The 17,074-nt window shown below is 39.1% G+C and overlaps 1 protein-coding gene across 1 annotated transcript in view; it reads left to right on the top strand.

Moving 5' to 3' along the window:
• LOC100345797 (steroid transmembrane transporter SLC22A24-like) overlaps positions 1–17,074 on the top strand; it is a 51,761-nt gene that overhangs the window by 27,610 nt on the left and 7,077 nt on the right. Inside the window, exon 6 of the mRNA XM_008274353.5 lies at positions 3,015–3,130. Coding sequence (XP_008272575.5) covers positions 3,015–3,130 — 116 coding nt within the window. The remainder of the gene's footprint in view (positions 1–3,014; positions 3,131–17,074) is intronic.

Raw genomic sequence — 17,074 nt, forward strand, 5'->3', positions numbered from 1 at the left:
CCATGAGTCGTACTTTGGAAATTTATATTCATTAAATAAAAGATAAAAAAAATATTAAGTAATATTCTTGTTTATATGGGGGGAAATGCCACAAAAGATAGCCTACAGAGAGCTTTTATCTGTTCATACATTCGCCAATGCCTTCATCAGCCTGGGCTGGGATGGCCATGAGACCAAGAGTCCACAAATCAATCCAGGTCTACCAAGTGTGTGTCATGAATCCAATTACATTAGCCATCACCACTGACCCTCTGGAATCTGCATTAACAGAAAGCTGAATACAGGAGAATGAGCCAGTGCTAGGAATCAAACCCAGGTACACTGATGTGGGAAGCAGGCATCTTTTTTTTTTTTTTTTGACAGTCAGAGTGGACAGTGAGGGAAGCAGGCATCTTAACCACTAGTGTACACCCCCATTCCAATCTTGATGTCAGAGTTTAATCTCTGGAATTGATGGTTCCTTATTATTGCCATTTAATGCTAAATTCTATTATTATTTTTCTTGAAATTTCAAAAATCCTAGATCAACATGCATGCCAGTGCATCTGTCCCACCACTAACCCAACCTTGTTCATCATCAGTGAAATTTTTAGTAATTGAATCACAATAGCACACTCCAATGAGCAACAGATATGGGAAATTCATTGATCAGTCTAGCTCTAAATTTTCATTGTGCTATTAATAAATTGCTATCATTTTGTGAAATAATAATTGCTTTCTTTTGTTTTACATTTGTTTCATGGTGACATATGATGCTGTGGGTAAATTGTAGACAACTTCCATGAAATAGAAGTGTTTATTTCATTTCTAAAGTAAAGCATAACTGCACATATTAATGGGGCATCGTTAGAAGTTTCAATACATGTGTACATTGTATATTGCTTAAGTCACCATGATCTTACCTATTTCCTCAAATTTTTATCATTAATTTGTTATAAAAATATTAAAATTCTTACTCTAATGCTATTTCTTTTTTGGGAAATACATGATTGAACTTCAAAAATTTTATAGAAAATTGGCCGGCACCACGGCTCACTAGGCTAATCCTCCGCCTTGTGGCACTGGCACACCGGGTTCTAGTTCCGGTCAGGGCGCCGGATTCTGTCCCAGTTGCCCCTCTTCCAGGCCAGCTCTCTGCTGTGGCCAGGGAGTACAGTGGAGGATGGCCCAAGTGCTTGGGCCCTGCACCCCATGGGAGACCAGGAGAAGCACCTGGCTCCTGCCATCGGATCAGCGCGGTTCGCCGGCCGCAGTGCACCAGCGGCGGTGGACATTGGAGGGTGAACCAACGGTAAAGGAAGACCTTTCTCTCTGTCTCTCTCTCTCACTGTCCACTCTGCCTGTCAAAAAAAATTTATAGAAAATGGAACTGAGAATAAGGTTATTTGAGTAAAAAAAATTGAAATTCATTCATATCAAAAGTCTTCAAAAAGCTCATAGAAAATGTTATTATGGAAAAACTATGCATGGATTTCCAAAGTTTTTTCATCAAAATAATTTATCTTTTAATTTCTTTTTCACAAGCCATTTGAAGCACTTTTATGTAATATGTTATCCTTACCTATCGTCGCAACTGCACAACAGAACACCAGAATTTATTTCTTCTATGGTACTTTAATTTAGTGCCAGTGGACCAATTTTTTCTGACATAGTAAGTCACATGTTAAGTTCAGGGTAAAATTCTAAGCCAATTTTAAAGCCTAAAACTAACTCTAAAGGTGTTAGTAAAGTTCACCTCTCATAGAACTTGCCTAAGCCAAGTTCACACTGTATCAACATATTCCCTGCACTTTTCACTGCCTTTAACTCTGCACACCATTAATGATGGGAGGCTACATGCCTATCATACTCAGACAAGGATTTCTTGGATCCAAATAATGAAGTGGATGTAGTTTTCAGAAAAGAAAAAAAAAACACTGACTCATGCATGGATTTTGTGCATTTTGCAAATCAGCAGGCTGTTGATGCATGAATACATTTCTGGGATCTTGATTCTGTTCTATGGTCTATATATCCATTTTATATCATTTTACTCATGCTCTATATTAGCTCATTAAATCAGGAATTGTGGTGCCTTAAGCTTTGTTCTTTGTTGCTCAAAATTGCTTTGGCTATTCCAGAACTTTTATGCTTCCATATGAACTCTAGCCTTTTTTTGTTCTCCAAAGAATGGCATCTGAATTTGGGTGGCAATTCTTTTGAATCTGTAATCATATTAGGTAGTATGGATATTTTGATAACAGGAGCATTAATTCTTCAAGTCCATGAATATGGGAAGTATTTCCACATATTTGTGTCTTCTTCAATTTTTTTATGAATGTGTCGTCATTTTCACTGTGAAAAACATTTCTAATCCTTGGTTGAAAATTTTCTGGGTATTTTTCATAGTTTTAGTGAATGGGACTTCTTTTATGATTTATTTTATAGCATCTTTGTTGATGTATAAAACTGCTATTGATTTATGTTAATTTTATATCCTGTACCTTTATTGAATTTGTGTATCATATCTAATAGACTTTTGGTGGACTCATTAGATTTTTTAACATATAGAATCAAGTCACCTGCAAACAGGGATGACTTAATTCCTTTCTCTCCTGTTTGTATATTTAAAAAATTTATATTTCTCTAAGTTAGCTAGTTGCTCTGGCTAAGGTTCTCTTATTCTAACAAGGAAGGACAGGTCCTTCAGGCTTACTGTAAAGAACAGAAATCTTGAACCCTGAAACAACTGCCTTTTCATGGTATTCCCTTAATATTGTAAATCATTTTTCAATGTTTTCTGCCCTTCATAAGCTCAATTTTTAGCAGGCTTTATTCCTATGCAATTCATCTGAGTTCCCATTTCCCACTACACCTTTTGGAACTCTCCATACAAGAGATAGATTACTGACTGCCCACGTCCCCCTAGACAGAAGGGTCCATGAGTACAGTGAATTCTGGGTCTATCTCATCTTCCAGGACTCACACTACACTCATTGACATCTCATTAATGCTTTTTGTTTTTGTTGTTGAAGTTTGTGAGGTCCACCATGAAGGAGGAGATGGACAAAGCCTCAACCAAACCATCCATGGTCGAGATGTTCCATGCACACAAACTGCGCATGAGAATTTTCTACATAAGCCTTCTGAGGTGAGTTACACTGGGTGATGAAAATGAAGAATTCTTATGTTGCCTTACATTTGTCTATTTTCATTAGGTTGTCAATTTTTTGGTTCTTTATTAAAATATATTCTAAACATAATATTTAGAAATACATTCTGAATGTCTTATCTCAGTCTGGAAATTAAAGGATGTGTTTTGATTAAATTTTTATCGTTTTTATTTCTATTAATGTAAAGAGAACATATTTCACATATTTCATAGGTACTTTCTAAGAAGATATCCAAATTCCCTCCCTGCTCAGCTCCCTCCCTGAATCCCCTTGATCCTTCCTATTTTTTTCTTAATACAAAAACCTAACTTCAGTCCAATCAGTAATCACAGGCTTAATTTAACACTAATCATAATAATCAACAAGTAAAAAGTAGGAAGACCACAGTTCCACAGGAGTATACACAAGGGCTAAAACAACAACCATATTATAAGATGTGCATTTCATTCCGACACATTTTTGGCATTCTATATTAACAGCCACATATCAGAGACAACATATGATATTTGTCTTTTTTTTTTTTTTGCACTGGATTATTTCAGTAAGCATAATGGCTTCTAATTGCTCCATTTTGTAGGTAAAGACAGGACTTCTTTTTTTTGCTTAAGTAGTATTCCACGGTGTGTGTGTGTGTGTGTGTGTGTGTTTGCGTGTGTGTGTGTGTATCATATTTTCTTTGTGGATACATTGATTCTATATCTTACCAATTGCTAATTGAGTTGCAACACACATGGGGGTACAGATCACTTTTCAAATGCTGGATCTATTTTCAGATTTCTTCCCTAATATTTATACCAGGTTACATTACTACCAACAGTGGGTTAGGGTACCTTTTCCCCACATCCTCACCAACATTTGTTATTTTTTGATTTGGAGATGATAACCATCCTAATTGGGGTGATGTGAAACTTCATTGTGATTTTGATTTACATTTCCTTGATGCTTAGAGATACTGAGCGCATTTCAGCCATTTGAATATTATTATTTGAAAAACGTCTTTTCATGTTCTTTGCTATTATTAACTGGATTGTTAGTTTTGTTGTTGAATTTCTTGAGCTCTTATAGATGCTGGGTATTAATCCTTTATTAGTTGCATAGTTTACAAATGTTTTCTCCCATTCTATCAGTTTATTCTTCACTTTTCAAAGTGTTTCCTTGCAGGTTGAAGCTTCTTAGCTTTATGTAATCTCATTTGTCTATTTCTGTTTTTATTTCCTGTGATTCTGGGAACTTTTCCAAGAAGTCTTTGCCTATACCAATGTCTTTCAGAATTTACCCGATGTTTTCCTCTAGTAATTTGGTGGTTTCAGGTCATACATCCTCGATCCATTCTGAGTTGATGTTTATTAAGGTATAAGGTAGTGTCTTGTTTCATACTTCTGCATGCAAAGATCCAATTTTCCCAGCACCATTTGTTGAAGAGACTGTCCTTTCTCCAAGGATTGATTTTTTAGCTCCTTTGCCAAAGAATACTTGGTTATAAATATGTGTATTAGCTTTTTGGGTTTCTTTTCTGTTCCATTGATCTACATGTCTATTTTTGTGCCAGTACCAAGATGTTTTGATTACGATTGTCCTTGTAGAATGTCTTGAAATCTGATATTGAATTGCCTATGGCTTTTTTTGTTTTTCCTTTAGTTATTTAAAGGCTCACGTGACTCAAGCATTTTACCATTGTTTTTTTTCCTACATCTGAGGAGACTGTCCTTTGCATTTTTATTGGGATCACACTGAATGTGTAAATTGCATTTCTGATACTGTTTCTTCTATACTATGAGCCTGGATGATTTTTTCATTTTTTTGTGTGTCTTCTCCTATTTCTCTCTTTAATGTCTTGTAATTATACTGAAGAGATCTTTCATCTCCTTTGTTAAATTTATTCCCGGGTATTTAAATTTTTGTAGCTATTGTGAATAGTACTGATCTTTCAGATCTTTCTCAATCAAGGCATTGCTTGTATATACAAAATCTATTGATTTTTGTGTGTTGACTTTATACTCCGAAACTTTACAAAATTCTTTTATGAGATCTAGTAGTTTCAGAGTGGAGTACTTTGTTTCTGTATATTTAAAATCATGTCATCTTGCATACAGGGATAATTTGACTTCCTCCTTTCAATTTCTATCACTTGGATTTCTTTTTCTTGCCTAATGGCTCTGACAAAAAACTTTTTCAGTCCTAAATTGAATAGTAGTGCTGAAAGTAGGCATCCTTGTCTGGTTTTGCATCTTAGTGGAAATGTTCCATCTTTTCTCCATTAAATGGAATGCTGGCTTTGGATTTTGTCGCTCCCCCTCTTCGCGGAGGAACGACACAGGACCCTGCGCTGTTCTTTCGTCTGCTCGGCCCTCCCCGGGTTTGCTGCAGGTTCTTCCCGGGTTGGCTACCGTCCCTCCACCTCCGTGGAAGGGCGGTTCCCCCTGCCACTTTCCCCACTTCCGCGGGGGTGCGGCACACCGCCGGCCGGCTCTCTCGGGGGCTACACAGGTGTTCCTTCAGATAGATGTTCCTCTTAGATGTTCCTGGTGCATGTTGTCTCTCTCCTCCTTTATAGTCCTCTTCCACCAATCCCAACTCTGCTACCCACACGCCGAGTACGCTGCTCTCCTCCAATCAGGAGCAGGTCCTGCTGTTTATTGGTTGAACTGGAGGCAGCTGTGTAGAAGCTGTTTCCTCCTCTCCCAGCGCCATATTGTGGGAGAGCAGATGCATAGAATAAGTCTTAATTCCAGTAACTTAGTCTAGTCCGAGTTGCTCCCAGATGCTCCCCACAGGATTGGTCATATATTGCTTTGATTTTGTTGAGGGTTATTCCTTCTATATCCAATTTGCTTAAGGTTTTTGTTATCAAACAGTATTGCATTATATCAAATGCCTTCTCTGAATCTATTGAGATAATCATGATTTTTATTCTGTGATTTGTTAATGTGATGTATCACATTCATTGGTTTGAACATGTTGAGCCATCTCCACATACTATGGATAAATCCACTTTGTTCTTGGGGAATTGTTGGGGGTGTAGCAACTGAAAGGAGAGACCAGACATGGGAACTCTTACTCTGAAGAATGTCACTGGGATGATCAACACCGCTCCCAGCATGCATATCTTATTGACATGGATTTCATCTGCCTTGTACAGTACATGCACATGCTCATATAACTCTAAGATTACTTATAACATTGATTGATAATCTTCAGACATGATTGTCAATTCATTGATGGGGCACCTTGTGACTTGGAGTACTAGAAAAGCAAGTCTGGGAAAGTAGCTGCTTGTCCTCATGGGAGCACACGTTCCTGTGAGAACCCAATGCTCTTCTTTATAATAGGTCATTTACTATCCTGAATCAGTTTCTGTGGCCACACCCTGTCTCCAGGAGGAGTGTGTCCTCAACTGAGACTGCTTTGGCGGAAGCCGTTTCCTATGGTGAATGATCTTTCTGGTATGTTGTTGGGTTTGATTGGCTAATAATTTGTTTAGGATTTGTGCATCTATTTTTATCAGGGATATTGGTCTGTAGTTCTCTTTCTTTGTTTTATCTTTTCCTGGCTTTGGAATTAATATTTATAGTTTAAGAAGAATTACAATTAGTTTTCTTTCAAATTTTGGTAGAATTCGGCAGTGAAACTATCTGTTCCTGAGATTTTCTGTTTGGGAGGTCTGTATTATTGGTCCAGTCTGCATCTTGATTTGGTCTATTTAGGTTTTCTATCTTCATGACTCAATTTTGGTAGACTGTGTGTATTCAAACACTTCATCCATCTTTTCATCTTCACATTCTAATATTGAAGTGATGTTGTAATCCTTTTGGGAAGTCATATTGTCTTCCTTGTTCATGTATCTTGTATTTCTACATTTTTTTTAGGCATTTGTAGAAACACGCGTAGGTTTTCTCCTACAATGTATTTTCTCTTTGAAAAGCCTCTGTGGCATAGTGGTGAATCTACTTCTTCAATGGACATCCAGAGGTGTGCACTGGGTGGGGCGAGGGAGCTCTGGTCAGTGCAGCTGGGTGGGTCATGAGTCCGATGTGACCCCCAAGTCGGGCATGGTAAATCTGCTGTGAGCATTGGGGAGCGTACAATCACATCAGGTAGCATGATCACAGCTTCGTCTCCTCTCTGCCATGGTGATCAGTGCTCATGGTGAGCCCACAGCTGCTACACACCCCACCACCACAGGCAATGAACCACAGGAAGGAACAGTGTGGTCCTCAGTGTGAGTAGAGAACCCTTTGCAGTGATCCACCCCGGGCACTCAGGGAACTCTCAGGTTCTGGAGCTAAACACAAGGATTTCCCAGAGACCCAGCTCCATCTGAATCCTATCATGCAGTCACATAATTCCCATAGTCACAGTAAGCAGAGCTCCCACAATCACAGGCAACAGGGGATCCACTCTCAGCTCTGCTAGCCTACCCCATTCACAGAGAGAGCCTACGCATTCCCAAAGCCAGCTGCCTGTCGGTGATCTGCATTGGCAGCTTGATTCCTGGTGCCCAGGGTAGAATGAGAGGAGGGAACACCTCACAGGCCCCACCCCTACCAACCCTCCAGGCCACGCTCAAAGTCAATGAGGACCACATATTTATCCCTCTGATAAAATCCCCTGGTCATGTTCATGTGAGCTGCACCTGCCTCTACTCACCTAATGAAGATAACTCTTCCTCCCTGTTGGTTCCCAGGCACCCTTGTCAGGGGATGCAAAGAAAGCAGTGTGCTCTCCCTTCACAGCATTGGTGGACACCATGCCCCATGCTAGCACTCAAATTCAGTGTAGTCTACAGGTTTCTCCCCAAGGCAATATCAGCAGTGACGTAGTGCCTCAGGTTCCTCTCACCTTGCTCAAAGACGACAATATCTCCTCTAGCCACTGGCTGTGGGATGTGCTTCTGATGTCCCCACATGCTGCTGTGTATTCTTACTGTCCATGCTGCTATGTGGCATCTCCCTTCTTTCCGTAGAATTTCCACTGGAAACATCCCTCCCACCCTCCCCTGGGAATGTACTTACTCTACTTTTCTTCAGTTATTTTCTCATAGTTACAATCAGCATGTGTTTTCCCTACTCAGCCATATGGAATCTCCTCAAACTAAATTTCTTTTTTTTTAATTTTAATTAACGAATATAAATTTCCAAAGTACAGCTTATGGATAACAATGGTTTCCCCCCCATAACGTCCCTCCCACCCGCAACCCTCCCCTTTCCCACTCCCTCTCCCCTTCCATTCACATCAAGATTCATTTTCGATTCTCTTTATATACAGAAGATCAGTTTAGCATACATTAAGTAAAGATTTCAACAGTTTGCTCCCACACAGAAACATAAAGTGAAAAATACTCTTTGAGTACTAGTTACAGCATTAAATCTCAATGTACAGCACACTAAGGACAAAGATCCTACATGAGGAGTAAGTGCACAGTCACTCCTGTTGTTGACTTAACAAATTGATACTCTTGTTTATGGCATCAGTAATCACCCTAGGATCTTGTCATGAGCTGCCAAGGCTATGGAAGCCCCCTGAGTTCACTCACTCTGATAATTTTTAGACAACGCCATGGTTAAAGTGGAAATTCTTTCCTCCCTTCAGAGAAAGGTACCTCCTTCTTTGATGACCTGTTCTTTCCACTGGGATCTCACTCATGGAGATCTTTCATTTAGGTCTTTTTTTTTCCAGAGTGTCTTGGCTTTCCATGCCTGAAATACTCTCATGGGCTTTTCAGCCGGATCTGCATGCCTTAAAGGCTGATTATGAGGCCAGAGTGCTGTTAGGACATTTGCCATTCTATGGGTCTGCTGTGTATCTCACTTCCCATGTTGCATCATTCTCTCCCTTTTTGATTCTATCAGCTAGTATTTGCAGACACTATTCTTGTTTATGTGATCCCTTTGGTTCTGAGTCCTATCATTATGATCAATTGTGAACAGAAATTGATCACTGGGACTAGTGAGATGGCATTGGTACATGCCACCTCGATGGGATTGAATTGGAATCCCCTGGTATGTTTCTAACTCTACCCTTTGAGGTAAGTCAGCTTGAGCATGTCCCGAATTGCACATCTCTTCCCTCTCTTATTCCCATTCTTATATTTAACAGCTATCACTTTTCAGTTAAGTTTCAGCACTTAAGAAGAATTGTGTATTGATTACAGTATTCAACCAAAAGTATTAAGTAAAACAAACAAAAAAATACTAAGACGGATAACATATTAAGCTGCTCAAAAACAGTCAGGGTGAGGGCTCATCAAGTCACCATTTCTCATAGTGTTCATTTCACTCTAACAGGTTTCCTTTTTGGTGCTCAGTTAGTTGTCACCTATCAAGGAGAACAAGTGGTATTTGTCCCTTTGGGACTGGCTTATTTCACTCAACATAATGTTTTCCAAATTCCTAACAGGGATCACATTTCAGTTAAAATTTAAACACCTCAGAATAATTGTGTGTTAATTACAAAGTGCAACCAATGGTACTAGAACAAAAAAAATACTAAAATGGATAAAGTATTACATTGTACATCAACCATCAGGACAAGAGCTGATCAAGTCACTGTTTCTCACTGTGTCCATTTCACTTCAACAAGTTTCCCCTTTGGTGCTCAGTTAGTTGTCGCCGATCAGGGAGAACATATGATATTTGTCCCTTTGGGACTGGCTTAATTCGCTCAGCATGATGTTTTCCAAATTCCTCCATTTTGTTGCAAATGACCGGGTTTCATTGTTTTTGACTGCTGTATAGTATTCTACAGAGTACATGTCCCATAATTTCTTTATCCAGTATACCGTTGATGGGCATTTGGGTTGGTTCCAGGTCTTAGCTATTGTGAATTGAGCTGCAATAAACATTAATGTGCAGACAGCTTGTTTCTTTGCCAATTTCATTTCCTTTGGGTAAATTCCAAGGAGTGGTATGGCTGGGTTGTATGGTAGGGTTATCTTCAGGTTTCTGAGGAATCTCCAGACTGACTTCCATAGTGGCTTAACCAATTTGCATTCCCACCAACAGTGGGTTAGTGTCCCTTTTTCCCCACATCCTCTCCAGCATCTATTGTTGGTAGATTTCTGAATGTGAGCCATTCTAACTGGGGTGAGGTGGAACCTCATTGTGGTTTTGATTTGCATTTTCCTGATGGCTAGTAATCTTGAACATTTTTTCATGTGTCTGTTGGCCATTCGGATTTCCTCTTTTGAAAAATGTCTATTGAGGTCCTTGGCCCATCTCTTAAGTGGGTTGTTTGTTTTGATCTGTGGAGTTTCTTGATTTCTTTGTAGATTCTGGTGATCAACCCTTTATCAGTTGCATAGTTTGCAAATATATTTTCCCATTCTGTCAGTTGTCTCTTCACTTTCCTGACTGTTTCTTTTGCAGTACAGAAACTTCTCAATTTGATGCAATCCCAAATGTTAATTTTGGCTTTGACTGTCTGTGCTTCTGGGGTGTTTTCCAAGAAGTCATTGCCGGTACCTATATCTTGCAGGGTTTTTCCAATGCTCTCTAAAAATTTGATGGTGTCAGGTCATAGATTTAAGTCTTTAATCCATGTTGAGTGAATTTTTGTGTAAGGTGAAAGGTAGGGGTCTTGCTTCATGATTCTGCATGTGGAAATCCAATTTTCCCAGCATCATTTATTGAATAGACTGTTCTTACTCCAGGGATTGGTTTTGGATCCTTGATCAAATATAAGTTGGCTGTAGATGTTTGGGTTGATTTCTGGTGTTTCAATTCTGTTCCATTGTTCTATCCATCTGTTTCTGTACCAGTACCATGCTGTTTTGATTACAACTGCCCTGTAGTATGTCCTGAAATCTGGTATTGTGATGCCTCCAGCTTTGTTTTGGTTGTACAAGATTGCTTTAGCTATTCGAGGTCTGTTGTGCCTCCATATGAATTTCAGCATCACTTTTTCTAGATCTGAGAAGAAGGTCTTCGGTATCTTGATTGGTATTGCATTGAATCTATAAACTGCTTTTGGGAGAATGGACATTTTGATGATATTGATTCTTCCAATCCATGAGCATGGAAGATTTTTGCATTTCTTGGTATCCTCTTCTATTTCTTTCGTTAAGGTTTTGTAGTTTTCATCGTAGAGATCTTTAACGTCCTTGGTTAAGTTTATTCCAAGGTATTTGATTGTTGTTGTAGCTATTGTGAATGGGATTGATCTTAGAAGTTCTTCCTCAGCCATGGCATTGCCTGTGTATACAAAGGCTGTTGATTTTTGTGCATTGATTTTATACCCTGCTACTTTGCCAAAATCTTCTATAAGTTCCAATAGTTTCTTAGTAGAGTTCTTTGGGTCCCCTAAATAAAGAATCATGTCATCTGCAAAGAGGGATAGTTTGAGGTCTTCCTTCCTAATTTGTATCCCTTTAATTTCTTTTTCTTGCCTAATAGCCCTGGCTAGAACTTCCAGAACTATATTGAATAGCAGTGGTGAGAGTGGGCATCCCTGTCTGGTACCAGATCTCAGTGGAAATGCTTCCAACTTTTCCCCATTCAATAGGATGTTGGCCGTGGGTTTTTCATAGATTGCTTTGATTGTATTGAGGAATGTTCCTTCCAAACCCAGTTTGCGTAGAGTTTTCATCATGAAAGGGTGTTGTATTTTATCAAATGCTTTCTCAGCATCTATTGAGATAATCATATGGTTTTTCTTCTGCACTCTGTTAATGTGGTGTATCACATTGATTGTCTTGCGCACATTAAACCATCCCTGCATACCAGGGATAAATCCCACTTGGTCTGGGTGGATGATCTTTCTGATGTGTTGTTGCATTCTATTGGTGAGAATTTTATTGAGGATTTTTGCATCTATGTTCATCAGGGATATTGGTCTGTAATTCTCTTTCAGTGCTGCATCTTTTTCCGGCTTAGGAATTAAGGTGATGCTGGCTTCATAGAAAGAATTTGGGAGGTTCCCTCTTTTTCGATTGTTCTGAATAGTTTGAGAAGAATTGGAGTCAGTTCTTCTTTAAATGTCTGGTAGAATTCAGCAGTGAATCCATCTGGTCCTGGGCTTTTCTTTGTTGGGAGGGCCTTTATTACTGTTTCAATGTCTGTCTCAGTTATGGGTCTGTTTAGGTTTTCGATGTCTTCCTGGTTCAATTTAGGTAGGTTGCATGTGTCCAGGAATCTATTCATTTCTGATAGGTTTCCCTGTTTGCTGGCATACAAGTCCTTGTAGTAATTTCTGATGATTCTTTTTATTTCTGTGGTGTCTGTTGTTATGTTTCCTTTTTCATCTCTGATTTTATTGATTTGGGTCTTTTCTCTTCTTTTTTTAGTTAGTTGGGCCAATGGGGTGTCAATTTTGTTGATTTTTTTCAAAAAACCAGCTCCTCGTTTGGCTGATTTTTTGTAGTGTTTTTTTGGATTCAATCCTGTTGATTTCTTCTCTGATTTTAATTATTTCTCTTCTCCTACTAGATTTGGGTCTGGTTTGCTGTAGGTTTTCTAAATCCTTGAGGTGAATTGAAAGCTCATCTATTTGGTGCCTTTCCAATTTCTTGATATAGGCACCTATTGATATTAACTTTCCTCTTAACACTTCTTTTGATGCATCCCATAAGTTTTGGTATGTTATGCTGTTATCCTCATTTACTTCCAGAAAGTTTTTGATTTCTCTTTTAATTTCTTCTATGACCCATTGTTCATTCAGGAGCATGTTATTCAATCTCCACGTGTTTGTGTATGCTCTGGGGATTCCTGAGTTGCTAATTTCCAACTTCATTCCCTTATTGTCTGAGAAGCTGCATGGTATGATTCTAATTCTTTTGAATTTGCTGAGACTTGCTTTATAGCCTAGTATGTGGTCAATCCTAGAGAAGGTTCCATAGTACTGCTGAGAAGAATGTAAAATCTTTAACTGTAGGATTGAAAGTTCTATATGTATCTGTTAGATCCATTTGGCCTATAGTGTCATTTAAATCTACTGTCTCCTTGTTGATCTTCTGTCCTGTTGATCTGTCTATTTCTGAGAGTGGAGTATTGAAGTCCCCCAGTACTATTGTATTGGGATCTAAGTCTCCCTTTAAGTCCATTAACAAATCTTTTAGATAAACCGGTGCCCTGTAATTAGGTGCATATACATTGATAATTGTTATGTCTTCCTGTTGAATTGATCCTTAATCATTATATAGTGTCCCTCTTTGTCTCTCTTAACAGTTTTTGTGGTAAAGTTATGTTGAGGCAAGATGGCAGAATAGGAAGGGAGCACACTGATAGTTTGGGGAGAGACAGTTTAATAAAAGTGGAGATACTGCAGGTTCAAGGTAGAGTAGGGGAAGAAACAGCAGAAGAAACTCTTCCGGAACGAGTGATTCACAGTGGACCTGCGTGGAGAGCATGGGAGCCCACAGTTCGGGACACCAGCGGCAGACTCAACACACGTCAGCACTGGAACGCGAGGTGAGCCGAACCTCAATAGCCCGAGACACCGGCAGGCAAGCAGAAAGAGGAGACTAGAGGGAATGACCCCTGGTGGGGAGAAGTTCACCAGGCTAACTAGAAGAGAGAGAGAGAAAAAAAGAGTGACTGATAAGGACACGGGTTTCTCTCTCTCCGCTCACCTCTCAAAGGCGAGCAAGACAAAGAGCAGGCACCATCTTGGACATACGTCATAAGCAGAGTGACCTCAGGTCTGCACCGGCCCTGAGCTTAGCAGAAAAACCTGACTCTGGGCAGGGCGAATTAACAGGAGATGAGGACCTAGTAAATTTGTGGCGCTACTGAACTGAGACTGTGAAAAAAGAGACGGTGGGGGAGAGAACTCACGGAATTCACGTGAGTACTCTCCAGAGACGCTACAATTCTGTAACTTTGGCAACCCAGTGGGAGACTGAAGGAGAATTTGAGCCCACTCAGGGCAGAACAGAGTCCCTGTGTGGTCCTTGGGAAAGAGCTTCCGATCTCTGGCTCCTGTGGGTATATCATTTCCCTGTTAACTACCTCCAACTTCGTTCAGCTGTGTGGAATTACTTCCCGTTTGAATCAAAAAAAAGAAAGAGAGAGAGAGAGAGAGAGATCTACCACGCCTAAACTGGGAGTGTCACCTTTGGCACACCAAACAGAGCTCTCAGGCCACACCCATCTCAAGCCTCTAAGGCTCCATCAAAAACAGACAGTCGACTTAATCTAGAGTCATAGCATAACAAGAAAAAGCACCACAGTGAAGAAACCAAATATCTCCAATATGACAAATAACAAACGCAAAAACCGAGGTAATAAAAACAAGGAACTCACCATGACGCCCCCAAATGAAAAAGACACCCTAATTCAAGATTATGAAGATGATGAGATAGAAGAAATGCAAGAAGCAGATCTCAAAAAATTGATAAGAACATTAAGAAGTTCTCAAAAACAAATTCTTGAACTACAGAAATCCTTAATGGACAAGATAGAACATCTCTCTCATGAAAATGAAATATTAAGGAGGAATCAAAATGAAATGAAACAACTAGTACAACAGGAAACTGTGATAGTGACGAGAAATCATAATGAAGTCAAGAATTCAATAGATCAAATGAAAAACACAATAGAGAGCCTTACAAACAGAATGGGTGAAGCAGAAGAGAGAATATTGGACTTAGAAGACAGAGAACAGGAAAGGATACAGTCAGACCAAGGAAAAGAAGAGGAAATTAGAAATCTAAAACACATTGTAAGGAATCTTCAGGATACTATTAAAAAACCCAACATTCGGGTTCTAGGAGTTCCTGAAGGCATGGAGAGGGAGAAAGGATTAGAAGGCCTTTTTAGTGAGATATTAGCAGAAAATTTCTCAGGTTTGGAGAAGGACAGAGAAATCCAAGTACAGGAAGCTCACAGAACCCCTAATAAACACGACCAAAAGAGATCCTCACCACGACACGTTGTAATTAAACTCTCCACAGTGAAACATAAAGAAAAGATCCTAAAATGTGCAAGAGAGAAACGTCAGATTACTCTCAGAGGATCTCCAATCAGACTCACAGCTGACTTATCAGAAACCCTACAAGCTAGGAGGGAATGGCGAGATATAGCCCAGGTACTAAGAGAGAAAAACTGCCAGCCCAGAATATTATATCCTGCAAAGCTATCATTTGTGAATGAAGGTGAAATAAAGACTTTTCATAGCAAACAGAAATTGAAAGAATTTGTTGCCACTCGTCCAGCCCTGCAAAAGATGCTTAAAGATGTGTTGCACACAGAAACACAGAAACACGGTCATCAATATGAAAGAAGGTAAAGGAAGGAAACCTCACATCAAAAGATCACAGGGAATTCAAAGCATATATTAGAACTTATCTTTGGCAAATGGCAGGGCAAAGTTACCACTTATCAATAGTCACATTGAACGTGAATGGCCTGAACTGTCCAGTTAAAAGACACCGATTGGCTGATTGGGTTAAGGAACAAAACCCATCTATTTGCTGCTTACAAGAAACACATCTTTCCAACAAAGATCCATACAGACTGAAAGTGAAAGGCTGGAAAAAGATATACCATGCCTGTTGAAATCTTTACTTAATGTATGCTAAACTGATCTTCTGTATATAAAGAGAATCGAAAATGAATCCTCATGTGAATGGAAGGGGAGAGGGAGTGGGAAAGTGGAGGGTTGCGGGTGGGAGGGACGTTATGGGGGGGAAGCCATTGTAATCCATAAGCCGTACTTTGGAAAGTTATATTCATTAAATAAAAGTTAAAATATATATATATAATTAAAAAAGATATAAAAAAAGAAAAAAAAGATATACCATGCCAACAGAATTTAAAAAGAGCCAGCGTAGCCATCTTAATATTGGACAAACTAAATTTCTTAATATTCATAAAGTTCTATTTATTAAAATTTTCTTTTACAGCTAGTGTTCCTGGTATCCTGTTTAAGACATTTTTGCTACTCCAAGTTTATACAGAAATTCTCTTGTCAAAAATGTTTGCCTTTCACAATTATATCTTTGCTTCATCTCAAATTAATTTCTGTGTAGAATGTGAGATAAGGATAGAGGTTGATTTTTTCCTGATGAACTGAAATTGACTTCTTACCAAATGAAAAAACCATCCCTTCTCTAGTGAATTTCTTTTGCATTTTCATAAATTAGACTATATATATATGTAATTTTTGACTCAAAATTCTGTTAGATTACTATTTCTGCCTCAAATGTTTATAAAACCCAAGAATGAATCAATATTGCTCTAACAATTTTCTTTGGATAGATATTAGTTACATATTGATTTTCCATAATAGAAATGACTACTGAGAATTTCTTTGTCCTTGTATTTTCAAGTTATTTTTCAAATTGTTTTCTCAAGAAAATAACCCACTTCATCTAAGCTGTCTAATGTGGAGCCATAACATTATGCACAATACTTTCTTTGTATCACTTAAATGACTGTAACATATAAAGAATTTTCCTTTATTCATCCTGATAAGAATAATTAGAGTATTATTTTTGTGGGGAAAATATTCTTGCTAAGAGTTTATGAAGTTTAGGCCAGTGCCGCGGCTCAATAGGCTAATCCTCCACATTGCGGCACTGGCACACCAGGTTCTAGTCCCGGTCGGGGTACCGGATTCTGTCCCAGTTGCCCCTCTTCCAGGCCAGCTCTCTGCTGTGGCCAGGGAGTGCGGTGGAGGATGGCCCAAGTGCTTGGGCCCTGCACACGCATGGAAGACCAGGAGAAGCACCTGGCTCCTGGCTTTGGATCAGTGCAATACGCTGGCCGCAGCATCCCGGCCGCGGCGGCCACTGGAGGGTGAACCAACGGCAAAGGAAGGCCTTTCTCTCTGTATCTCTCTCTCTCTCACTTTCCACTCTGCCTGTCAAAAAAAAACAAAAAATAAAAAATAAAAAAGAGTTTATGAAGTTTAAAGATTTTCCAAAGATATAAATTCATATATGTTATTGTTTGCTACTTCATTGTTTTCTGAATTTATCTTAAGTG

This window comes from Oryctolagus cuniculus, chromosome 1 (assembly GCF_051225735.1).
Source record: "Oryctolagus cuniculus isolate XC-2025 breed Fujian yellow rabbit chromosome 1, ASM5122573v1, whole genome shotgun sequence".
In the NCBI taxonomy this organism is placed as follows: domain Eukaryota; kingdom Metazoa; phylum Chordata; class Mammalia; order Lagomorpha; family Leporidae; genus Oryctolagus; species Oryctolagus cuniculus.